At 45.6% G+C, this 25,004-nt stretch overlaps 2 protein-coding genes across 14 annotated transcripts in view; one reads left to right on the forward strand and one right to left on the reverse strand.

Moving 5' to 3' along the window:
- Nucleotides 1-4,979, reverse strand: part of Senp1 (SUMO1/sentrin specific peptidase 1) — a 54,826-nt gene extending 49,847 nt beyond the window's left edge. For 2 of the 8 annotated variants that reach the window (NM_144851.5, XM_006520884.4), the window contains exon 1: nucleotides 4,693-4,979. Coding sequence is in view for 2 of the 8 variants with exons in the window: in NM_001379573.1 (NP_001366502.1) it covers nucleotides 4,058-4,109 (52 nt within the window). In the remaining 6 variants the exon portion in view is untranslated. Of the gene's footprint in view, nucleotides 1-4,057 lie in introns of all 8 variants that reach the window. The other 6 variants (XM_030248526.1, XM_030248525.1, XM_006520882.4 and 3 more) reach the window with 5 other exon arrangements.
- Nucleotides 3,999-25,004, forward strand: part of Pfkm (phosphofructokinase, muscle) — a 39,859-nt gene continuing 18,853 nt past the window's right edge. Inside the window, exons 1-4 of one of the 6 annotated variants that reach the window (XM_006520601.3) lie at nucleotides 4,698-4,979; nucleotides 5,794-5,884; nucleotides 6,501-6,620; nucleotides 23,564-23,656. In XM_006520601.3, the coding sequence (XP_006520664.1) occupies nucleotides 5,803-5,884; nucleotides 6,501-6,620; nucleotides 23,564-23,656 (295 nt within the window). In that variant the 5' untranslated portion in view covers nucleotides 4,698-4,979; nucleotides 5,794-5,802. Of the gene's footprint in view, nucleotides 4,076-4,697; nucleotides 4,980-5,793; nucleotides 5,885-6,500; nucleotides 6,630-19,880; nucleotides 20,071-23,469; nucleotides 23,657-25,004 lie in introns of those variants that run through there. The other 5 variants (XM_030248412.1, NM_001163488.1, NM_001163487.1 and 2 more) reach the window with 5 other exon arrangements.

Here is a 25,004-nt window from a genome sequence, read left to right on the forward strand (position 1 = left end):
CTCCACTCCGTTAGCAGCTTTCCTCAGTAGATAGCCCCACAGCTCTGGCATCTCAAACATCTTGGGGTCTGTCTCCAAGGCAACTTCAATGTTACAGCTTCTTGTTCCAATGAACATGATCTTCTGAGCTCCTCCAAAGGGCTGGCATCACTTCTCCAGCTCTGCCCTCTCTAAGCTCAGGCTGAGCCACTCCACTGCTGCTGCTGTTCTTGGTGATCATCCCATGGTACTGGCATATCCAACACACTGGGGTCTTCCTCTGCAAATAGGCTTCACCAATAGCCTCTCATAGGCTCTTTTCATAGTGCTAAGTCTCAACTCTTTTCCATGACCCCTTCAGTCCTGGGCCATCAACTACAACTGAGGCTGCACCTACACCAATGGCATTCCCTGGCCTCCAACAGTGCCAAGCCTCAGCTGTTCTTAATGACCCCTTCATGCCCTCAAAACCAGTACCACCTGTGTGACTCTTACATCTTATCAAGCCCAGCTGCAACAGGAAGTGCAACCTTGGCTATCTCTGGAACACAATTTCTTTGTGCTTTCAGAAAACACTTCCCAGGCTTCACCTCAGTGATGCTGATCTCTTCTTAATCACCACTAATTTCTTAGCTCCAGCTAACCATCTAATTGTCTCAGTACTCCCTTCTATTCTGGACACTAAGCCAGAGCCACATGGCCGAAGCTGCTGGGTTCTGCTGCTTGCAGGAGCTGGAACATGCCCCCCCTTGTTCTATTACATTATCACTAGCTTTCTGTTTTCCAACTCCTTCATGGCCTAAGTTTGGCTGTCCTGGATCTTGCTTTGTAGAGTGACCCTGAACTCAGAGATCTGCATGTCCATCTCCTAGGATTAAAAAGTGTGTACCACCATGCCTGATTTTTTCACTTATTTTTTTAAACAAACGACTATTACGAAACTGCAGAAAGTGAAACTGCAGATACTGAATTTCCCCAGAAGAGGGTTGGGGAGTGGTTAAAACCCTAACTGCTTAGAACTACTTAATTAGCATAACCATATACATCCGCTTTTATGCACATAGTTTAAGGAGACTGAGCAGTTGATTATCAAATCCACAGCCATTCTGAATCTTCAAAGTATTCAAGAAAACTACGTGATGTCAACAGGCGTTCTTAATGGTCCCAATAATGAAGAGTATGTGAGAAGGTAGGCTGCTTGAGAGCGGAGTACCCAGGCTTGCCAGGAAGGATCCTGAAAAGGTTTAAGCCTTAGATTTAGGATCAAATACATCTCTAAGCTTCCACCTAGAATTTCTTCAGGCTATTTTTCCCCTTCTTCCTTAACGGGGTAGAATTTTTTTTTAAACTTCCTTTTTCTTATTTTTTTATTTTTATGAGTACACTTTAGCTGTTTTCAGACAAACCAGAAGAGGGCGCCAGATCCCATTACAGATGGCTGTGAGCCACCATGTGGTTTGCTGGGACTTGAACTCAGGACCTCTGGAAGAGCATTCAGTGCTCTTAACCACTGAGCCATCTTTCCAGCCCCCCTTTTTAATTTATTTATTTTACGTGTAGAAGTGTTTCCCCCAAATGTTTGTCTATGCACCATGTGCATATGCCCAGTGCTTGTGGAGGTTAAAAGAGGGCTTCAGATCCCCTGTGAGCCACTATGTGAGTGAAGGGAGTTGAACTTAAGTCTTCTGGAAGAGCAGCCACAGCTCTTAACCACTGAGCCATTCCTCCTGCATTAGGGTAGAATTCTTTAGGATTCAGATTAAGGCAGGGGGAAAAAAATCGAATCAACCAAAGTCACTTTCTAATTGTGACTAGTACATTCTGCATACCTTTTTAATAAGAAAAATACCAATTTAAAAGTCTAGTATCCAGGGCCGGGCAGTGGTGGTGCACGCCTTTAATCCCAGCACTTGGGAGGCAAAGGCAGGTGGATTTCTGAGTTCGAGGCCACCCTGGTCTACAGAGTGAGTTCCTGGACAGCCAGGGCTACACAGAGAAACCCTGTCTCGTAAAACCAAAATAAATAGATAGATAAATAAATAAATGTCTAGTACCCACAACATGAGAGATAGGAAAATTCCAAGTTTGAGGCCGCTTGGATTATACAGCAAGACATTCTCTCAGGAAGAAAAAAAATCTGGTCTCCAGTAGGATAATCCCAGTTAATTTCTTTTTCATTTTAGAGATGTAAAAGGAGAAAACAAGCTAGAAATTAAATAATTCAAAAAGTTAAACTGACTTGCATAAAATCACACAGATGGGGCAAAAGGAAGGACCCAAGAATCCCTCAGCAAGTGCACACTCTAGCTTCTATCTTCTGGCATATCCAGAAGACAGAAGATATTCATTCAAAGATTCACAAGGGCAATTGAAAAGTAGCCTTTCCAACTAGCTTTGAGCAATCTATCCTGGCTCATATATGTAAATGATCAAAGCTCCATATTCAGAACAAATACATCTTGCTTCTTTGTTGTGCTTCTAGTACCTTCTTTAGCAATGATGTTGGAAGAAGAGATTTAAGAAAACAACAAAATCAAAATTCTACATGAGTCCTTAATAAGGAGCCTTAGATGTCATCAAATTCAAGCACAGATGACAGGTTTTTTTATTTTAAGAAAATCTGTCTTGCTGGGTGGTGGTAGAGTCACACAGTAGGTGGATCTCTCGTGAGTTTGAGGTCAGCCTGATCTATAGAGCGAGTTTCAGGATAACCAAAGTTACATAGAGAAACCCTGTTTCAAAACACACACACACACACACACACACACACACTCTCACACACACACACACACACACACACACACACACACACATATAGATAGATAATTTTCATAATTCATCCCTAGTAGTCATCATTCATTTAATTTCCAGAATGTTACTAAGCAGCTGCTTACTAATGTGAATCAAGTTAGCAGCTGAACACCAAGTGAAAGGTAAATCTGAGGGAGACAGAAATTGCCTGCAATAGAATACAAAGTAGTAAATCATGTGTAAGTCTGTATACTTTGGAAGAGATCATTACAAAAATTAATTTTTAGCGCACTAATGAAGCTACTAGAAAAATATAGCCCTGTACAGTTACCTGTATCCAGAGCCAACATGTGCAAGTAAGCATGCGAATAACACAATGATACCCTGTGATACAGTCTACACTTCACCATCATCTGTCACCTGTGATACACTTTACACTTCGCCATCATCTGTTCAGGTCCGCACCATAGTATTTTTATGTGGACTCTCTCCCCCAGTTAAATTAGTACCTTAAGCACCTTACTATTCTAACCTTTAAATAGTACTTAACTTCTTACACACATACACTAAGTGTGGGGTTCTGGGATATAAACACAAGAAAGCTCTGGCCTTTGCCCTTTAGTAGTTTTCAGGCCAGGCGAGGAAGCCAGATCCAGTCACACAGACAGCAAAACTAGTATGACGGGTAGGAGAAAGAGAAGACAGTGGAAGAAGAAAATTACATCACCTTAGCCACAAGTGGCAGAACCTGTTTGTAAACTCATCCACTCCCTCTCCAGACCTAATTCATCAGATGAGTGATAGGCTACCCACGTTTGCCGTTTGGATAATTGACTGAAATCAGGGAATGAAGCTCTTTAAAGAGGGGGTGGGGTGGGGGGGGGGACAGGTAGTCTAACTGGAAGGTTCAGGTCACTATTACAGGTGTCACTGTAACCTCAAGGGCAGTAATCCACATTTCAGCAAGAGTCGTGAATACAAATCATCTTTATGAAGAATACTTAAACATGTTTTACTTCATCCAGAATGTCCTACTACATCGAAAACCCTACATCAAATGGTTGATTGCACATAAAAGGACTATACAAAATTTTGCAAGAATCACCATCACTCCAAATACAATTAAGTATGCCACGTGAAGTAAGTAATTTTAACAAGTGTGCCTTAAAAGTGATAAAGGAGCAAGTTATTGCCAACAAGATAACAGAAAAACTGTAGAGGTACTGATAAAACAGAAATCACCAAGCTCAAGACAAGAGGAAGCCAGCATATATCCAGAAAGATCACGTTAGGGTATACGAAGAAAAGGTTCAAGGGAATTCATTACCAAGAGGCGATGAGCCAGGTAAGGAGACGGCGGCAGTTAAGGGGGTTTTCATAACCTATGCAGAAGGGTCCAGACGTTTCTCTCTGGTGGTGGCTCTAGCAATATCACATCCCAGGGAATTATCACAGGGTAAAAAGAGTTGGAGAATTGTTTTACGTGAGACTCGGTAGGCGAGGAGTAGCATTCAGGTTTCAAGGAAGAAGAGAGGCGAAGCAGGTGGGAGCGACAGCTCAACTTCCTCGTAGAGAACAGCTCTTCCTCCCGGGGACCCTGCTCTGGCGGGAAACTCCCGCGATCCCAACCGGCCTTCTCTCTTTGGAAAAGTAGAGTGGGATGTAGAAGGAGGCCGTGCTGTGACCGCGGGGAGATGGCCTCTCCGCGGGTCGGGAGACCGGAGGGCTGAAAGGGCGGCCTCAGTGAGCCCAACTACCAGACCCGGGCCAGGCAGCCGCGACCGGGCAGCAGGGGGGAATGGAGGTGGTCCCAAGGGGCGGGGCGGAAGACAGGGCACGGTCCCCACCGCCGTCCTCCTTTCCGCTCGGCCCCGCCGAGGCCCGCGGGCCCAGCCTGACACAGCCTCCCGGCCCGGTCTCCCTCCATCCTCACCCCTCCCCCAGTTTCCCGCCGCCACTCACCGAACCGGAACCGGCTGCTAGGCAAAGGGGTTTCCGGCCGGGCGCGGACCGCAAAGCCCGGGAACCTCCGGGAACCGGAACCTTCTTTACTCTACCGGAAGACCGTTTGGCGGGCGCGGAGGAGGGAAGGGGGTGGGACAAGAGGTCAAAGAGCGAGCTACAGGCTCGCGGGACGCCTGCGCGAGGTGGCGAGGCCCGAGACGTGGAGGGAGCGTTTGACTCGCGTCTCCATCTCCCTGTCACCCTGTCAGACTGGGGCTTTTTCTCTTCGTCGCACTTGGAGTACTGTTAGTGCGCCCGCCGTCCTTTGGTTTTCTCTGTCCCTCGGCTCCTTGACCCGCTGTCATCTGGTTCCGTTCGGTGACCTTTTTTTGGCTTACGCACAGGTTTCCATGGCAGCTGTTCGCTAGGGCCCTAGATGTTTGGAAACCTGCGCCTTCCCCGACAAATCCTCATTTTGAGTTCTAAATTGATTTTTACCTCTAGCTTCTGAAAATTAGTGTGCATCTTGTCACGCTTGACACGCTTGACTGATCACAGGAAGTGGGGCTAGGGGGAAGAGCAGAGACTAAGAAACTTTGGGAACACCTTAGCTTAGACTCTTAACAACACACCTAGCCTTATATAACTGGAATAATTTTAAACAGTGATCTCTAGTGGGATTCACCAGAGGTCTTAAACATGTAATCAATGCCAGACTTTTAAAGACAGAATGGAGGAAAAATTAACTTGTTCATTCAAATTACTTACCGAGCTTCTTAATTTAATTACGCCTCTGGCGCAGGCCCTATTTGGAAAGAGGCTTCAGAATAGTATTCTAGACCCAGGTGACTGCCTGTCTGAATTCACTCTTGAAGAAAGAAAAGCCTCTGGAATCTGCCAGCCTCATCTATTCTCTAAGCATAAGGAGATAAACTTGTTTCTTCAGGGGATCCTGACTTGTTATGTATATAAACGATTATATCACCTTATATGCTGATATTTTTATATGGCCAAGTCCTAAAACCCAGTGGTATTAAGTGTACCTAGACCATGTTGACCTTTGACACTTTAAATATTCTATGGATCTATTTATTTGGATTAAACTTTCTTTACTTCTAGGAAGTAGCCATGCGTAGAGAGGAGTTTCAGCTGAGATTTTTCATGTGCGTGATTGAGTCTCGCCAAGTAGTCAGGACTACTCAGAGCACAGGTACCATTGATTATGTTATAGTGACAAGGGATATGTTCTCTCAGAGCTATACAGGATGAGAGCTTCTGGCAGAATTATAAACTTAAGGGGTCGACGGGCTTGTTTTCTATTCCTAGTAGGAAAAATATTTTGTCACCGTGTTGGGGTGTTTTCTTTGTACAAGTATAAGGGAGATGCTATCCTCATCCCAGGCAAAGGAGGAAGACTTGGGAGCTGAGAACAAGAAACATGGAACATGGGAAGGGTGTTGATTTCTATTTAATTTATAGATTATTCTAACCTATCTGGGGTGACTTGTAGTAGGAGTCCTTGTTGATACTCAGTGGGCACCCCCAAACATGTAAGTCAGGACTTAAAGAGAACTTCCACTCTTTTCTAACTGGTAGTGATATGTTCTGCTTTGCCTCTGTTAATACTAAAGGAATAGAATCGTTTAGAGGTAGTAAACTAGTTACTGAGAACAATCCATTCTCTTAATCGTCTTTACCGCGTTTATGCTAAGTGTTTATTCAAAAGAAGTTCTGAATAGCTAAGCCTCTTAGGGAAAGTAGAAGAGAAAGGAGCACACCCTCCCTGGTCCCCACCCTGATGGTGACCCACAGTTATCGCTTCCCAGCGGGGGAAGCTTCAACCTCCAACATGACCATACCGGAGTCAAAGGCAGATGACCAGTGGAGACTAGACGGTATGGATGATGATCCAAGCACCGTGGGACCTGTATCTATTCCTGACACTGGTGAGGCCTGTGAGTAAACAATGGGGATTGGTGGGGAAAGGCGCGGTGAAGAGCAAAAGGTTTGTTCACAGCATGATGGTCACGGTGACAAAATACCCAATTCGGGGTAATGTAGAGAATGAATTTTATTTACGGTTTAGGAAACTTAGGAAGCTGGAAGCCCACGAATAGGCAGCTTCTTTTGTTTGGCTTCTGCTTAGGATTCCCTTGGTTGAGCCACATGACAGCAAGAACATAAGCAAGAAGAAGGAGGGAATCACACAGTAAGCCAGATGGGGTCAGGGCGGGGCGCAGTCTGTATGTCTGTCTTATAACGGCCTTCTTCAACAGGAGCTGACTGGGACCCATGGGACCTCATTAGCTCCTGCCCAGGCCATTCCCTCCCAGCAGAGCCCATGATGCCCCGGATGCCATGATCTCAACACAGGAAACTCTGAGAGATGTGCTCACATGGTTTCCAAGCCATAGCCATGCTAAGTCACTTGCCTCCCTCATTACTCTAAGCTATGTAGTTCGACTTCCATGTTGTTAGTAAACCTTATATAGAAAAACGTGAAACTCCCACCAATGGATTAAATTAAGGTATTATTATTATGTTACAAAATTATTCCAAGCTGGGTGGTGGTGGCACATGCCTTTAATCACAGCACTCGGTAGGCAGAGGCAGGCTGATTTCTGAGTTCCAGGCCAGCCTGGTCTACAAAGTGAGTTCCAGGACAGCCAAGGCTACACAGAGAAACAGAGAAACCCTGTCTCGAAAAACAAAAACAAAACAAAAAATTATTCCAAAGACTATAAAATTTACCCTGGGAAACATTTAATAACAGGTTTATCTTGTATAATTTAATAAAGGTTCAACTCACCAATACTTTATATTAAATTTTAGGAACACATCTATATGTTCCTTCTCAACTTAAAAGCATCTATATTGGAGCCAGTTCACTGACAATACTTCCTTCGTTTCTACTGTGTGCCAATGACATATTAGAAATAACACATTATAAAGCACGCTGTGCTGTTCCATTGCTGGGACACAGTGCTCTCATCAAGTAGCTTACGGGAAGAAAGGTTCATTTCTGCTCCCAGCTTCAGACGGTTCCGGCCATTCTGCTGAGAGCGGGGCTGGGGGCTGGGGGGGGGGGAGGGGGAGGGGGAGGGGAGGGGGAAGAAGAGCTGCATGCTGGGGCTTGACAGGGAAGCCTGCACTTCTGAACTCCCTCTGCTCTCCTCCCTTATTCCACTCTGGATTCCAGCTCGTTAGACGGTGCCAGCGACACACAGGACCAGCTTCCTCTTCTTAGTCACACTCTGCAGGTCCCTCACAGACAAGTCCACAGGTTTTACCAATCAAATCAATCTGCCAGCCAAGAGCTTTTTTTGTTTTGTTTTTGGTTTGTTTTTGTTTGTTTGTTTTGTTTTGTTTTTCAAAACAGGATTTCTCCATATAGCCCTGGCTGTCCTGGAACTCACTCTGTAGACCAGGCTGGCCTCGAACTCAGAAATCCACCTGCCTCTGCCTCCCAGTGCTGGGATTAAAGGCGTGCACCACCACACCCGGCTCAGCCAAGAGCTTTTAAATTGTATTTTAAAGTCAGAATACAAAATAATGCATTCCATCATGACATTTGTGCTAATCAAGACTGACTCCTGCTGTATGTATACGTATATATGTATGTGTAAGTTTGTAGACAAATGTACATATAACATGATTATGTTAATAGTTAAAATTCAGAAATGTCTTAGCTCAACTTCCATGTATTTCCAGAAGGAATTCAGGGCTAATTAACTTTTCCTTGGGAAGTTAAAAATTGGGGTCTAGAGAGATGGCTCATCAGTTAAGAGCACTGGCTGCTTTTCCAAACGATCCTGGTTGGATTCCCAGCATCCACAGTCCACATGGTAGCTCACAACAGCCTGTAACTGCAGTCATCTAGTGATCTGGCGCCCTCTTCTGGCCTCCACACGCAGTGCATACACATGGTGCACACATACATGAAGGCAAAACACCCATACATGAAGGCAAAACACCCATACACATAAAAGTAAAATAAAATTTTAAATAGAAGTTAACAATTGCATTAACTATTCCTGGCTCTATGCAATAGATGACAATATTTATCCATACCTTTTGAGAACACACTATCTGAACTCATTGTATTAGACTCAATAAGAGATGAGAAAATGGTTTCCCTATTCCTCAGGAGCAATATAGGAAATTGCATATAATAAGCTGAGAGATTGGTGATGCTGTTTCTCCATGTGGAATTTCTAGAGATCCCATAGAGATGTGGGGATAAGCGGTGCCATGTGAGGTCTGGGGCTCTCAGGATAGGTCTGGCCATTGTCCCACATGATCTCAAACCTCATGCTGTTTTCTTAGCACACCTAGTATAACCAAACTAATGGGAAAGTGGTTGATACTCAAGAACATCAACTTATTCAAGTACTTGGGGCACCCATTTGGCAACTGTGGGTGTTCCTTTAATCTGGTACAGAGCTAACAGCTGACACCAGCCAGCAGCCCGATCTACCATCCAATGTATTCAGTTTGTCTCCTACTCGCCCTTGTCTTTGCCACTCTCCCTTCTCATCGCTCTATACCTTGTACTCACCTCAGGCTCCCTTTGCCCTGATGACTGATGGACCCGCTTCTGTGGTCTGCACTCTCCCCTATCCCAGGGACAGAATCATGACATTCAGCTCCTTCACTCGAGGCCTCAAGGGAAAGCCACTCCTAATCTTCACAGCTTCCCTCCAAGAGAAAGGAAATCAAGTTTCTTCCAGCCTCAGCGGGGCTGCTGTGCTTTCTTTCACAATTGATACCACCATCCATTTTATTCTTCTGTCCGTCTGTCTATCTATCTGTCTTTCTCTTCCTACCAAGAAAGTTTGTTGACATTTACAATCATAACAGTAGCAAAAGTACAGTTATGAAGTAACAGCAAAAATAATTTTATGGTTGGGCGTCAGCCCCACATGGGGAGTTGTATTAAAGAGTCTCCCAGGACTCAGCGTTGGAAATAGAAGTAAATAAAACATGCACCTCCTTCATGAAGTCTGTAGTCTGTGACAAAGCAGGCATCGAACAAGCTTAGAAAGTGAGAACAGTGGGAGTCCAGGCAAGGAGAGCAAAACCCAAATAGCATGTCAGCCAGGGCACTGAACTCCGGAAGGCTAAAGGGATGACTGCATTAGCCAGGCTGTGGGAAAATAAGGTTAAATTCTGGTTTTCCTTCCCAGCCCTGCGCCCAGACTAGCGACTCTAAGACTCATTATTTATAGCTAAATGCCTAGGCCATCAGCTTTGGCTCATTCCCCGAGTAGCTAGTAACTTATCTAAGCCATTCACACTATTCTGTTTCCCGCTTGGTAGTTACCTCTAAGTCCTGGGCCTGCTTCTTTCTTCTTGTCTCCTCAGCAGCTCCCTGAGTGCACTTACCCACTCGTTTACAGCCGTAGTCTCCTCTCTGCGCGCTTGACGCTGAGCCTTTTATACTCTCATCATTTCCCAGAATCCTCTCTCTTCCTGCCAGTGCTCCGCCCACCTATTTCCTGCCTCAGCTCATTGGCCATTGGCCTTTTTATTGACAAGTGATTCTTATAAGAGATTCTACAAGGCAGAGCAGAGAGAATCGTTTTTTCCAGAAAGAACAGGTGGCTCTGATCTAATCTAAATTCTGTAATACTTCTTAACTACAGGAAATCAACAGTGACAGGATCATATTAAAAACAAGAACAAAACCCCAAACATGTAACTTCAGATTCATTTCCCTCGCAGATCCAGGGTTAGTGCAGTGTTATTTATTTTATGATAGATACTGATATTAAATGCAGGAGCATGTGCATGCTGGGGAAGCCTACCATTGAGGTACATCCCCAGCCCTCATATTTGCTTGCTTCTTAAAATGCTCTTTCAATCTCTTGGGTAAAAGGTAGGTTAGAATAGTGGTTTTCTTTTCTTTTTTAAGATTTATTTTATGTATGTATGTGAGTTCACTGTAGCTGTACAGATGGTTGTGAGCCTTCTTGTGGTTGTTGGGAATTGAATTTTTAGGACCTCTGCTTGCTCTGGTGAACCCCGCTCGCTCAGTCCCTGCTCCCTCCGGCCCAGAGATTTATTTATTATTATACGTAAGTACACTGTAGCTGTCTTCAGACACACCAGAAGAGGGCATCAGATCTCATTATGGGTGGTTATGAGCCACCATGTGGTCGCTGAGATTTGAACTCAGGACCTCTGGAAGAGCAGTCAGTGCTCTTACCCACTGAGCCATCTCACCAGCCCCAAACAGTGTTTTTCAACCTGTGGATAGCATCCCCATTGGGGCAGGGGAGGTGGGGGTAGTGTCAAAGGGCCTTTCACAGGGGCCGAATATCAGATATTTACATTATGATTCATAACAGTAGCAAAAGTATAGTTGTGAAGTAGCAGCAAAAATAATGTTACGGTTGGGGTCAGCACAACACGAGGAACTGTATTAAGGGCATTAGGAAGGTTGAGAAGCACTGGTTTAGAGGGAAACAAAAGTAGGGTCATGTCTCAGGTGGCTGCCACTGCCTTGCTCTGCTCTTTGCACACAGGGTATCAAGGAACAGTGATGTCTTCAAATAATATAAGGCAACCCAGGGCTATGAACACAAAAATGTGCACCAATCCTGCCTTACAGCCCCACTGCTGCCTCTGTATTTCTGAGGGGAAAACAGTCAGAGGCACTCATCCCAGAGCCTGCTAGTCCTTGTTCCAAGCTCAGTTGCATACGGAGGAGCTGTACTGCAGTCCCCGGGCAAACAGAGCATGTGTTTGCTTCCCGCTCAGGAGAGGAGCAGCCACAGCTGCTGTTTTCTCTACCTCTTTGCCCATCCGCGTACACAGCCTTGCCCTGTGCAATGATGAGGCTTGTGTATGGACGTGTGTTTCTGAAATACAGAAGTGGGTCACATAGGCCTCTCTTCCTGCCCTTACGTCCTGCTCCCCAAGCTTTTGTAAAGAATGGCAGGTAACATGCCAAATTAGCCAGGGTGCTGCTAAATATCCCACAATGCACAAGAGTCCCCACAACAGTCACGGACCTGCAAACGTCAGCCTCGCCGAGACTGCCGGCTGTCGCTCCCTTCTTCCCTACAGTATTGAGTTGTTGTGAGCCGTCACTCGAGTTGACATTTCTTTATACATGCTTCAAACCTGATGCAGTTCTTTTGGGAGGTGTGAGTGACACTGTCGCTCCTTCCTGTGTGAGAGAATGCCACCACAGCTCTCTCACTCACCCACATGACGATTCTCACCAGAAGAGAAATGCCAAGGAACAAGAGAGTGCAGTTTTCACTGCTACATCATAGAGGCTGATGCCAGCTCATACATGTGCCAGCTCATACATGTGCACTCTTTTCCTTTTGTTGGTTTTGGTTTTTCCGAGACAGGGTTTCTCTGTGCAGCCCTGGCTGTCCTGGAACTCACTTTGTAGACCAGGCTGGCCTCGAACTCAGATATCAGCCTGCCACTGCCTCCCAAGTGCTGGGATTAAAGGTGTGCGCCATCACCACCAGGCTGTAGTCTTTATTCTTAAGATGGTGCCTCTGTAAATAACAAGCAACCTTCATCGTAAAAGAATACATAGTATTTTTCCTATAGCTTAATTCTTGCAGTATCTCAATTTCCTTCTGGATAACTTACTTCCCCAGTGGGATGTTGATCGTTGTGTGACACCTGGTATATAATTCAAACACACCGTGACATCTCTTTTGTTTTGTTTTGTCAAGACAGGGTCTCTCTATATAGTCCTGGCTGTCTTACAACTCACCATGTATACCAGGATGGCCTTGAACTCGTAGCGATCCACCTGCCTCTGCTTCCCAAATGCTCTGGTGAAAGGTGTACAGTTGCCTAGCCTTGGATGTCTTCAGCATACAAATCGTGTGGTTTATTTGTGGCCTCATAAAGCCTCACACAACTTTCTTACAAGTATGGCTTGTTTGCCACAAACAAGGCAGGCATCACTGAGCATGCTCTCGTGGGTCCCCTCCGTGCTGCCTTCTTTGTCCTTCTCATTATTCTGACCTTGCAATAAGAGTCCAGTGTCTGCTGTTAAAAGCTCCATCTTGTGACCATGGGCATGAGTTTACACTCCTCAGAGGGCACTGCAGAGGCATCACCATTGATCTGGCTTCCCCCGTGGCCTTTTTTGCATGTAGGTATGACCCCTTTAGTATTTATTTGTTTGTTTGTTTATTTACTTATTTAATCGATCTTTGGACTTCCTATTACTTTAGGGGAAAAAATTGATTACTTGTTTAAGCTGCAAGAAACACAAAACCAAAAGCCAAGATAGCTGAATGTAGGATAGAGCTTCCTCCAAGACAAAAGCTTTTGGGCAGCTTTGTGGGCCAGGCTCTGGTCCAGCAGACCCAATTGCCCACTTAAGTATAAATCCTCCCCTGTGCCTAGGGACTTCACTGGTAAGCAGCTGACCTAGGTAGCCACTGACTCTAACGCAGCTTATTTGTTGCAGGATATTTGATCACATTGTGAACCCTGAGATTGTGATATTTACTGAAAAATTCAGTTTCTAGTAGTGTGGCTGAGCTCTTAGCACACACCTTTAATCCCTCTGGTTGGAATATAGACAGGACCTTAGTACACACCTTTAATCCCAAACGACAAGCATAAAGTTGGTTTGTAGAAGGAAGCACCTATATTTAGAAGCGATGCCTTAATTGAGTGACAGACAAAGTGATGAATCAGAGAAAGACTTGGCAGAACAGGTTATGCCCAACTCTCACGAGAAGAGAGAGGAAAGGGACCGAGGCAGGGCAGAGAGAGGAGGCAGTTTTATTGGTAGAGTTTCACAGACTAGTGCTGAAGAGAGGAGAAGCAGTTTTAGAGAGTTGTACAGAGACAGGTTGCAGAGAGAGAACAAAGTAGACACAGGTGAAGACAGAAGAAGCCAGGGAACGAGAAGGAGTCAGAAAATTAGAAGCGATTGCCAAATAAAGTGTGAGGTCAAGCAGAGCAGTTCAGGAGAGGCAGAGAGGTTGAACCAGTCAGTCTGGAGAGGAGTGTGAGCCAGAACAGCTGAGTTGAGCCAGCCAGCCAGAGTTCAGAAGGAACAAGAAGAATGAGCTTATTCAGCAATAAACCTCAGAGGCTGAAAACATCCAGGCCTGGATTAGATTGTGTGGAGGCTGGAAGCTTCCAGGACTAGGCCCCAGTTAGCCGACTGAAATAGTGGTCCTCGGAGATGTCAATGACTTCAGGTGAATAAAAGAACATACACCACCTCACTTACTACTGAGTCAAAAATGGAGAGCAGCCAAAGAAATGATGCTCTCCCCACTGCCTTCCGGGCTGCACTTCTCTGCGGAAGACCTCCCCACCAAGCTCTTCCTGCGTCTGACCCCAGCATTACTCATGCCCACCACTGCCCTGCTGGTCTTTGGACAAGTACACTCACACACAGGTGGTCAGTATAGACCAAGATGCCAAGTTTTGCCATTGTGAGCACAGCCAGTGTGTGGAGTGTTACTACTGCCCACGGCTCACCTCCCCTTTAAGAAAGTATTTTTAATTTCTGCACCAGAAACAAGAGCTTCCATTTATATGCCGTTATAAGAACCAAAAAAACCTAGGCTCCTGTTGAAGAAAAATGGGAATTCTGGTCCTACGAAGATTGCCTTAATTTCAACAAGTCAAGATTTAACATTCCAGAATCAATTTCACAGAACTTGAATTTTCTAAGGGTAGATCTTAGTTAGGGTTACCGTTGCTGTGGGAAAACTCCACAGTCAAAAGCCACGTGAGGAGGAAAGGATTTATTTCATCTTACATTTGGCAAGCACAGTCCATCATGAGAGGAAGTCAGGGCAAGAACTCAGGCAGGAATTGAAGCAGAAACTGGAAGAGTGCTGCCTTCTGGCTTGTTTTCCATAGCTTGCCTTCTTGTACCATACAGAACTACCTGTCAGGCTTGGCACCATCCATACTGGGACTGGCCCTCGCCACATCAATCACTAAATAAGAAAACGCCCCCCACAGGCTTGCCTAAGCCCATCTCATAAGAATTATTTCTCGAATGCGGTATCTTCTTCTTAGATGACCCTGGTTTGTGAGGGATCTTTATCTCACTTCATTTTTAAGACCCGGTTTCTGTGTAGCTGTGGATATCATGGAACCCACTCTCAACCTCACAGAAATTCCCCTGCCTCTGCCTCCCAAGTGCTGGGATTAAAGGCTTGCGCCACCATCACTGCCCATCGATGACTCTAGACTGTGAACAGATGACAAAAGCTAGCTCTTTCAACATTGTCTCAAATGGGAAGATCACTGGGTGCAAGGAGCATTGCATGCTCTTCTTCCAGGCACACATGCAAAAATGACACCAGTTGTGTAGGTGGGTGCTTCTTTCAATGTTTAGTGGAGATGATCCTTTATATAAACAAAATCATGCATTGCACTGTATTTTGATCAATGGCACAGCAAACATACAATGACCCTCGCAGGCTATCATGACGAAACAGCTCCATCATCTAATGTTTTGTGGATGGATCACCATTGCATGTTTTCATTTACCTATCCACACCACCAGGCAGAACACCAGCCAGGTAAGTTAGTTAGAGTACTTGAGCTTCTTTACATGTGTGCTCTGACCTCCAGTTACCAGAGAATTCTCTAAGCATCTTACACTTAGTCTCTCAGAATATCTTCTCTTGATTTTTTTTTTAACTCTGTTGTCTACTTGTACATGATACCCCAGTAGCTAGGTGAATCCAGTAGAACTCTGAGAAGCTTAACAGGATCTTCTGAATGTCTTCTTCCACACTGAGGATCAACATAAAGAACAGCCTTGGGGTGAGGGGGAGATGAAATGACTCCGAGAATAAAGCCCTTGCCACGGATATATGAGCCAGAGTTCAGATGCCCAGCAAACACGGAAAGCTGAGTGTAGCCCCGGAGTTTGATAGGAGGAGACTGGATACCTAAGGCAAGCTGGCTAGCAAGATGGGCTGAATTAGCAAACTGGGTACAGTGAAAGACCCTTCCTCGATAAAGTGGAAAGGAACTGAGGAAGATATCTGATGTCAACCTCTGGCCTCTACATGAACATGCACACACGACTACCTGCATGTGAACATCCATCCGTCCTATATGCATACACATGTGAAAGAAAAAGAATAGGCCTTTAATTTCTGATTTCTGGGGCATGGCACACAAAGTAAGCTATCAGTCATTTGTCCATTTTGTTGTACAGGTTATCTTCCCCTGGATGCTAAAGACAGGAAGACCACACTGACTGGCATTGGGAGGTAGAGACTATATTATCATGACCCGGAGCATCTCCCTGACCCCCTTTCTCCCCGCTAGGGCCCACCACCCTAATGCCTAAATTGGAATTTTCATTTTCAGAAGCTGAAGAAATCTGGAGTATATTTTGGCCCAAACCTAGTCTTTGAGAAGTACCATGCCTAGTTCTTGTACTTCAGTCCCCAAAGCGGACCCACGCCCTGGGCTTGTCTCCAGTGCAAACCAAGGCTTCAGCTTTCTTTATGGAAGGATACAGCACGTACTTCTGTACATTAAACCCTTCCATTGGTGACAATGGCCTTAATTTAGTTTCCTCAGGAATTTGTGGCACCATCTCACTTTCTGCATCATTTTCTGATCCATCTTGTTAGTGTGCTGACTCTTCCTTGATGCACTCTGGCTTGTACGACGAAGTTTAGAAGCCTTCCTTAGCCACCACAGTGTAGCCATCCTCCCCACTGCTCCGCTCTCAGGAAGGCTTCTCAGCACCAGTTAGATGGAGATTGAGTGTACACCATAGTCTCTAGAACTGCTAGATCCAACCATTTTCTCCATCGCCAGTCCACTACCAATTTATGAATTCGAACTTTGAGTCACTAAGTAAATCAACCACAGCTGGCTAAAAGTTCCTTTTCCAAGTTGTTAATATTCATGGAAGAAATCATATTTTTGAATGCAAAAGTTGTCTGATGAAAAGAAAATTTGGTAAAAGGAAAAAGTTCAGCTTGGGAGTTTAAAATTAAAAGGCAGGAAAAGCTGTATTGAGCTGTCCCCTTGCGATGGGTCGCCTCCTCTGTCTCTCTGGTGCTGGAAGAGTTGCATCCACTGGTACCTGTCTCCCTAAGCAGTACTGGATGGATAGATCAATTATTTACTATCGTGGTCTTTTTTTCACTTCATTTACTTTCAACTAACATGCTTGTGTCATAAGAGTTAGATAAATTACGGGCTTTAGAGGGTTACAGATTTATCCAGTTACACTCCAGGTGTACTAAAATAAATAAGATCCCAGAAAGAACAAAAATTCTTTTTAAAAAAATTGAACAAAATAGAGTCCTATCCGATTTCCTCTGTTTTTTAGCATCTTGCATGGATACAGCACAGCAGATTTGTTGCAGTTGATGAAACAATATTGATACAATGTTATTAACTGAAGTCTGCAGTTCACATTATGTAGTTCTACAAGTGTTGATACATCCATAGCGCCATACATATGCCCACCATCACAACATTACTGAAGAGTTTCCCCACTATAGCATGTAGTTTTCACTACTACCCAGCTTTAAGCTCCGGGTCAACCACGCTCCAGCCCCACCCCGGTTCCCTTAGATCCCAGGATGAAAGACACACGGACACACACATAAGCTTATCTTTCATATCCTTTAGCTCAACGGCCCAGCTCTTCTAAGCCTTCCTCAGCCATCGAACCCTCCTTTTCACTCCCAGCTCAGCACCCTAAATCTGCCCTCAGCTTAATTATGTTTCTAATATCCTACCTGCTACTCCAAGCCCTGCTGGGGAAGCAGTTGACGGGCACTCCACCCAAGATCTCACATGGCTCATGGCTCTTTCTTCCTCCAAAGCATGGTGAATTCTCTTCCTCCCCTGTTCCTGCCTGGGGGAAAACTCGAAGTCCTGCCCATTCCACCCAGTTCATTGGTTGCTAGCATCTTTATTGATCAATCAAGAACCAGTTGGGGAACAGGACCTTTAGTGTTGACACTCAAGATTCCCAATTAAAATATCAGGCACACCTCCTACACACCACCTTTAAGATCCTCTGTCTATGCGCTACACAAATTCCTCTCTATTTCAAACCCTAAGTAGCCACTGATTTTCATAGTTTTGTCTTTTCCAGAAAGCCAGAAAGCTGGAATCTTATATAGCAGGTAGCACTTTCAGACTGCCTGATTTGCTGAGAAAGGTGCATTTAGGCTTCCACCATGTCTGCTCACGGCTTGATAATTAATTTTCCTTATTGTTGAATAGTGCTTTGTCATATCAACATACCACGCTTTCTTTACCTATTTACCTCGAGAGATGTCTTGCTTCTATTTTGGGGCAAGAGTGAACAAAGCTGCTGTAAATATGTTTGAGGGCATGATGTAACTCATTTAAGAGTTATGTGATGGCCATGTCTGTGACTGGAAACTGTTAAGTTGCCTTTAACTAATGGGCATTCTGCCAACAATGAACGATGTTCACTAATGTTCAGGTCGGCCTTGCAGTCTCACTGTATTTAATATTATCTCTTCCTATCTGAGCCATTTGATAGCTGGGTAAGAGTCTCTTAGCTCCCTGGTGGTAGAACAAATGAATGTTTTTGCGTATGTTTATTTGCCAACTGTGTTTTCTTTGATAACATATCTGTCCAGATCCTTTGCCCATTTTAAAACGTATTGTCTTTTTTACTACTGAGCTGTTAGAGGATTTTATTCGCGTATAAAGTTTATTATTTTTAAAGTTAGTTCTATGAGAGGTTTGAGTCTCCTCTGATGTGTACATACATACATACATATATACATATGTGATCAAATTCATCCCCACTCCCCATGCTTTTCCCAATCTCTTCCCCTTCGCTACCCACCCGGTTTTGTGTTCTTTTAACCCTTTAAGACCAATCTGTGCTGCCCAAACAATGTTGGATGTGGTCTTCCTCTGGAGTCAACTCATCAGGGGCTACACTCTCAGAAAACTGTCTCTCCCTGCCTCCAGCAGCTAAGGATTGCCATTTGCTCCATGGCTGGAATGGTCTGGACTTGGCTTGCACAGATTTTGTAAATGCTGTCGAAACTGCTCTGGATTCATATCTGCAGCTGCCCCGGTGTGCCCATAAGATAATTTTCCTTGCAGCCTCCCACTGCCTCTGGCCCTTCCCTTCTTTCTGACCCTTCCTTGGGAATGATTCCTGGGCCTCCTGGGTGGGGGTGCGGTCTATTATTTGTTGCACTTTGTCCAGCTGTGGTTGCTGTGTTAATCACCACCTACGACAAATAGAAACTCTCAGATGAGGGTTGAGAGAGGTAGAAGATGGGAGGTGGGTGGGGGAAAGGGTACAGAAAGGCAGACCGCACCAGCACCGGGTGGGGTTACTAGGCAGGTCTGAGGGGTCTTTCTTCTACATCCCAGTCCTTTATCAGATACATGATTTGCAAATACTGCCTTCGGTTTTATAGGTTCACTTGCATTCTTATCGTTGGCAGCCGGAATGTACATGGCAGAGGCAAAGCTAGCAGAGAAAGAAAGGGCAGTAGAGAAATCCGCCGGTCCTGGGACACAGAGTAAAGTTGACTGTGGATAAGCATTCAAGCAAAGACAAGAGGGGAGGCAGCAGAGCAGAGGGTGTGAGCTGGGGATGTTGGTGGTGCTCAGGGAACACCAGCCCAGTGTTCCTTAGAGCGCCTGCTGCAAAAGTATCTTCTGGGAGGTAGCTTTTCCCTCCCAGACTCTTGCAACCTGCTGCTGCGGACTTGAGAAGGGGCCTTTCCCTCTTTGGTCCGTGGTAGCATGCAAGCTGGATTCGCCCTCTTTCCTCTCTGAGAAATGATGCAAACGTGGAAAGACTTTTGAGGTTATTGTATAAGATATACCAGTGTTCTGTGTTTCTTAAAGGCAGGTATCTGTCTTAAGACAAAGCCTGGCACACAGACTCCAGATAAACATGTCCCTTGAAAGCGCGATAGGGGTGGTCAATTGCTGTGGTTGGATTTTAACAGTGGCACACGTTTGAATTCAAGGAATAGCAGACAAGCCAGGAGAGAAAAAGTTGGCTTAGTTGGAGACAAGATTAGCAACTAGATAAATTCTAACCCTCACCACGCACACGAGCAGCTAGCTCCCAAGATAAAGATGTGCTCGGGAAGCAAGCATGCAAGCAGCGGCCACAAGGCATCAGGGTTCTTAAGGGGTGGAGGAAGAGGAGGAGAGAGGCAAGCAGAGGGAGGCGGAGCCTCCTTGCCATTTTCGGCCTGTAGAGGTTTGGAAGCCTCTCCTCCTCCCGCGGCTGCCTCCACCTGGCTCCTCCCCGTGTTCGCCAAGCTCCCCTCCCCCTTTCCCCAAGGACAATCTGCAAGAAAGCAGCGGCGGAGGAGAGCTAAAACTACAAGGCAAGAGGGAGGCCTTGGGTGGAGAGCGAGGGGCGAAGCCAAGAGTGAGGTGGGAGCGAACGTGCCGTGCCGGGAGCAGGCGGTGGGGAGGACGGAAAGGAACAGAGGGCCAGACGTGACAAGGCATCCGAAATCGCAGGCGAGAGGGGGGATGGGTGCTGGGCACTCGTGAAGAAGCGGAGCCCCTCGGTTAACCGCCCAGCACTTGCACGCTCAGATCCCAGAGGCATGGGCAGGGGTGCTGGGCTGTGTTGCACTTGGTTGCCTGACCCCTCCCCTGGCACATATCCAGTTCAAATTGGTGCACCTATGATGCTTCCAGGCTGTGTTCCTCCTGCCCCCTGCGAGCTCACACACATACGATTCTGTATATTTATATTTAGCATCAGTGACTATGTCACATGCGTGTCACCGTGAGTCCATGAAGTATGGGGGCATACGAACTGCATGTATTTTTGTGTCCTGTGCCTCTTGACATACAAACTCAGGAGAACGTGAGCCGCTGTCACAGGCCAGCTAACCTTGGTAGGGTGAACTCGTCTCTTCCACTGAAAGCACGACATGGGGAAGTGTGGGGGCTTCTACAGGTGATGAGCCAATCTGGTGACGAACTCCAGGAATAAAAGAAAAACCCTCAGGGAAAAAGAGCCAGAACAGTTAGATAAATGTTCTTCTTTTCCAAAATTTTGGGTTCCCATTGGGTTCTCTAATCATGTAGTCTTTCTCACGACCAGCAGAAATCGAGACGTTAGCATGCCAGGTTTATGTGTGTTCATGTTGCTTTCCCGGTTTGTCACTTTCTAAGTCCTACATGTGCCTGAGTGTTTTGATTTGCTTTTTTATTTCAAATTAGCATATGAGCTATTAGTTATCTCTGGGACATTTTAGAACAAAATTTCGTTTTAGTAGACCCTCCTTTTCTCTCACCTCCCCCACCCACCCCGTGACCCCTGACTTTGCTGTGCACCCCTCTGTTCTCTTCTCCTTTCATGTCCCCTCCCCCATCCTTCATCACCTATTCTCATCTCTCTTGGTCTCGTCTCTAATTTTTAAGGGTTTACCCACACTTACTCCCGTTCATGCGTATACAGGTCTACTTTACAGGGTAGGAGCTTCATATGAGAGACAGAGGAAATGTAGTTTTTGTCTTTCTGAGTTTGGGTCACTTAATACTACACTTTGTAGATCCATCCATTTTTCTAAAAAAAAAAAAAAAAGCAATAATTTAGGCTTTTTTCTTTATAGCTGAGTAAAATTCCATTCCATACATGTACCACATTTCCATTACCCATTAATCTGTTTATGGCCATCCAGACTGATTCCATCTCCCTCCCTCCCTCCTTTCCTTACCTGTGATGTATCCAACCCAGGGCCTTACAAATGCTGTTCAACTGTAGCATATTCCCAGACCTGAGTGTGCTTTTAGCAGTAGACTATGGAGCTACACCCAACCCCAAGCCTGCTCTTCACACATCTGTGGTACATCGGGTCACTGATGCTTTTCAGCAAGTGTTACTGAGCTTCCTGTGTGCACAAACTTCAGTGCGTAAGCTCTAGAACTGGCCTTGTTTTCTTTTTCTTTTTGGCTATAAGTTTTGTCTGAATGTATGTTTGTGCACCGCATGTATGCCTCATGCTTGTGGATGCTAGACGAGGGCATCCAGTGCGGATGACTAACAGAGAGTCGTGAGCTGCCATGCGGGTGCTGGGAATTGAACCCAGATCTTCTGGAAGAGAAAGCAGCCACTGCTGAGTCATTTCTTCAGCACTGGATGTAAATTAAAAATAATCAGCCCCGGAGAAATTTTCAGTCCACATAGAGGAATTACCCTTAACAGCAGTGCAGTCCAGTGGTCAGGAGACTTTACTAAGAGGACACAGTATTTCAGGCTTTGCACAGCGCCAGACCATGGCTCCAGTCCCTGCCCCAGTGTGAGAGCGCAGAACGAGGATGAGCAGGCAGCTCGGACTCTGCCTTTGCTTTCTGTGTTTTGTGTCTCTGAGACGGGGTTGCAATGTGTTGCCAGGTTGGGCTTGAACTCTTGAGCTCAATCAGTTATCTTGCTTCAGACTCTGGAGTAGCTGAGACTACAGGCAAGGACCACTGTGCCCTGTGTGTTATACAGGAATTTGAATTTCAATAATTTTTCATGTCATAGACTATTTTTGCAACCATTTGAGATATAAGGACCCTATATAGTTTGCTATCATGCAAACACGTGAGAAAGGATGAATCTGTCCTACAGACTATAGTTTGCTGGCCCTTGACCCAACCCAACCCTCCTAATAGTGTATAGAAAGCAATTAAAGTGTCACTAAACTTGTATATAAATGCTAAATGAACAATTATTATTTCCAAACAATATGTGTCTTGCAGGAGATTAAAAAAGAAGGCTTCTTGGCCCTTTGATAGCTAGTAAAGAGTTAGTAGGTTAATAAGGGTGAGGGGGTGTGGCTTGAAATGGAGTGAGGTATGTATGTATGCATGTATGTATGTATGTACGAATGCATGTATGTATGGTTGGTTGGATGAGTGGACAGGGACATTGGTGGGTTAGCCTGGGCAAAAGTGTGTGTAGACACCAAAGTGGCCAAAGCCTCAGATAGGAAACAAAGTGAGGAAGGGCAAGGCAAGCTCCAGTGTTAAAGGGAGACCAGCTCCACTCTTGCCACAGCTCAGGGAGAAGGCAGCGAGGAGAGAAAACAGGGGATGGGGAGGGGAGAGAAAAGGGAAGGGTAACAGGGTTTAGTAATGGGCAGTTTCCACTCTGAGTGGCAGGCAAGACACATTTTAAAAGTAACAGGTTTTAACCTGGGTAACAGAGAGTGACGAGTATATTGGCATTTTATGGACATGTATGTATATGTATGTATGTATCCTATGAACAGGATATAAAGGTCTCCTCATAACACCAGTGTGCGCGTGCATGTGTGTGCGTGCATGTGCGTGCGTGCGTGCGTGTGTGTGTGTGTGTGGGGGGGGCAGAACTGTAGGAAGACCCTAGCCATGCCTGAGATTTGTCTGCCTCTAGCAGACCTTTATAGCCTCCAGCCGCAGTTTCTGCTCCTGTCACCGAGCCTGGTTCACTCAGTTCTCCTCTGAGCCGGGAGCTAGCCTGCATTTGACTCTTTGCTTCCACATTGCTAGTTCTCTATCAGCACGTCAGACCTCACCCAGTTTATGCCCTCTGCAATGCCTCCCCATTTCATAAAAAGGGAGCACCCCAAAATGCACTCCGATCTGCTCCCTGCTTTCAAATTTCTCTCAGGTCAGGTGCCCTTTCCTCTCGACCTAAGCCTGTTCTAAAGACAGGTTCCAGAAGGGGTGGGAGGGGACAGGGCAGGGTAAGCCAGGACTTACGCACTCTTGGTTGGATTAGCTTGTCTGAGAGGGTGTGGCTCTCTTCTGGAAGACTTCCAAAGGTCTGTGGCTGCACAGCCCAGCATTAGTGGGTGGCTCGAGCCAGTCTAAGACAGACATTTCTTGAGCCAGTGGCACCTTGATCCAGTGCATCTTAACCGACCATTGTCTTGAATTCTAGAGTGGATCATGACCCATGAAGAGCATCATGCAGCCAAAACCCTGGGGATCGGCAAGGCCATCGCCGTGTTGACCTCTGGTGGAGATGCCCAAGGTAAGCAGAGGGGACAGAAGCATGGTTGCTGTGACCCTTGAGTTTCTCGACTCCCAAGTCTGTAGGCTGGAACTATTCTCATGTAGGTTCACACTGAATTCTGAGTTTTCTAGTTTCTGACATGAACCTCTAAGCAGATTTAGGCATTGCTTGCTCTACTACTGTTGACCCAAACTTTCCTAGTACTTCTTCCTGTCCAAGCTTCTCTGGAAGTTAGTGCTGTTGGTCCTTGAGCAGCACTGGCGAGGATCTGAGATAAGATGTTGAGAGAGCAGTCTGTGGATGCTTTCAAGCACTCAGGCAAGGAGAGAGAGCATCAGTGAATCACTACAGCCGCAGTGGGGCTGCTGGGGCAGGAACCACAGAGCCTTTCTCTGCATAGAGTTTAAGAAGCCATAAACATACAGTATGTGGGGGAAAACTAAGTGGGAGGGATGGATGGATGACTCAGAAACAACAAAAAAAAAATCCCCACTTTTGTGTTTTTCCGTGCTTAAGCTGACGGTATGTTGTAGAGGAGAATCTCTCTGCAGGGTTGTCAGGCCACGGGGACAATGATAGGAAAAGAAATGGCAGGCTTCAGGTGCTTCTGACCGAGGCTTTCCAGACCTCGCAGTAAGCGCTCAGTTTGTACAGAACACTGCTGTAAAGAAGCTGACCGTCTCTCACCTGAGAGAGATCCCAAGTGTCACCAGGATTCTTACTCAGGCACTGGAGTCAGCCAGTGTGCTTTAGCCATGGTGGGTATGCTTAGGCAGCAAAACCGTAAGTCCTGGTGAGAGTAACCGAGAAATACTTCACAAGAAAATTCTTTTAAAAACCTGATCACTTTAATCGAGTACAGTGCTTCAAAGAATGGTTGGCCAGCCGAGCGGTGGTGGCGCACGCCTTTAATCCCAGTACTTGGGAAGCAGAGGCAGGCGGATTTCTGAGTTCGAGGCCAGCCTGGTCTACAGAGTGAGTTCCAGGACAGCCAGGGCTACACAGGAAAACCCTTGTCTCGAAAAAACCAAAAAAAACAAACAAACAAACAAAAAAAGGAATGGCTGGCCATAGTACACACTCAGTAAGTGGATTGCTAATAAATAAAATTAATTACTGAGCACCTATGTGATCAAACAGAATGACAGGTGCTAAGGGTATATCAATGAAAAAGACAGTATTTGTTCTCCTGGTAGTTCTGTGCTTGTGTGTGTGTGTGTGTGTGTGTGTGTGTGTGTGTGTGTGTGTGTGTGTGTGTGCAAATAGAAGTTGACATTGGATGTCTTCATCTTCTTCAGTCTCTGTCCTGTTTGTTTTGTTTGTTTGTTTTTGAAACAGCATCTCTCACTGAAGCTGGAGCTCACTG

This window comes from Mus musculus, chromosome 15, assembly GCF_000001635.26.
Source record: "Mus musculus strain C57BL/6J chromosome 15, GRCm38.p6 C57BL/6J".
Lineage (NCBI taxonomy): Eukaryota > Metazoa > Chordata > Mammalia > Rodentia > Muridae > Mus > Mus musculus.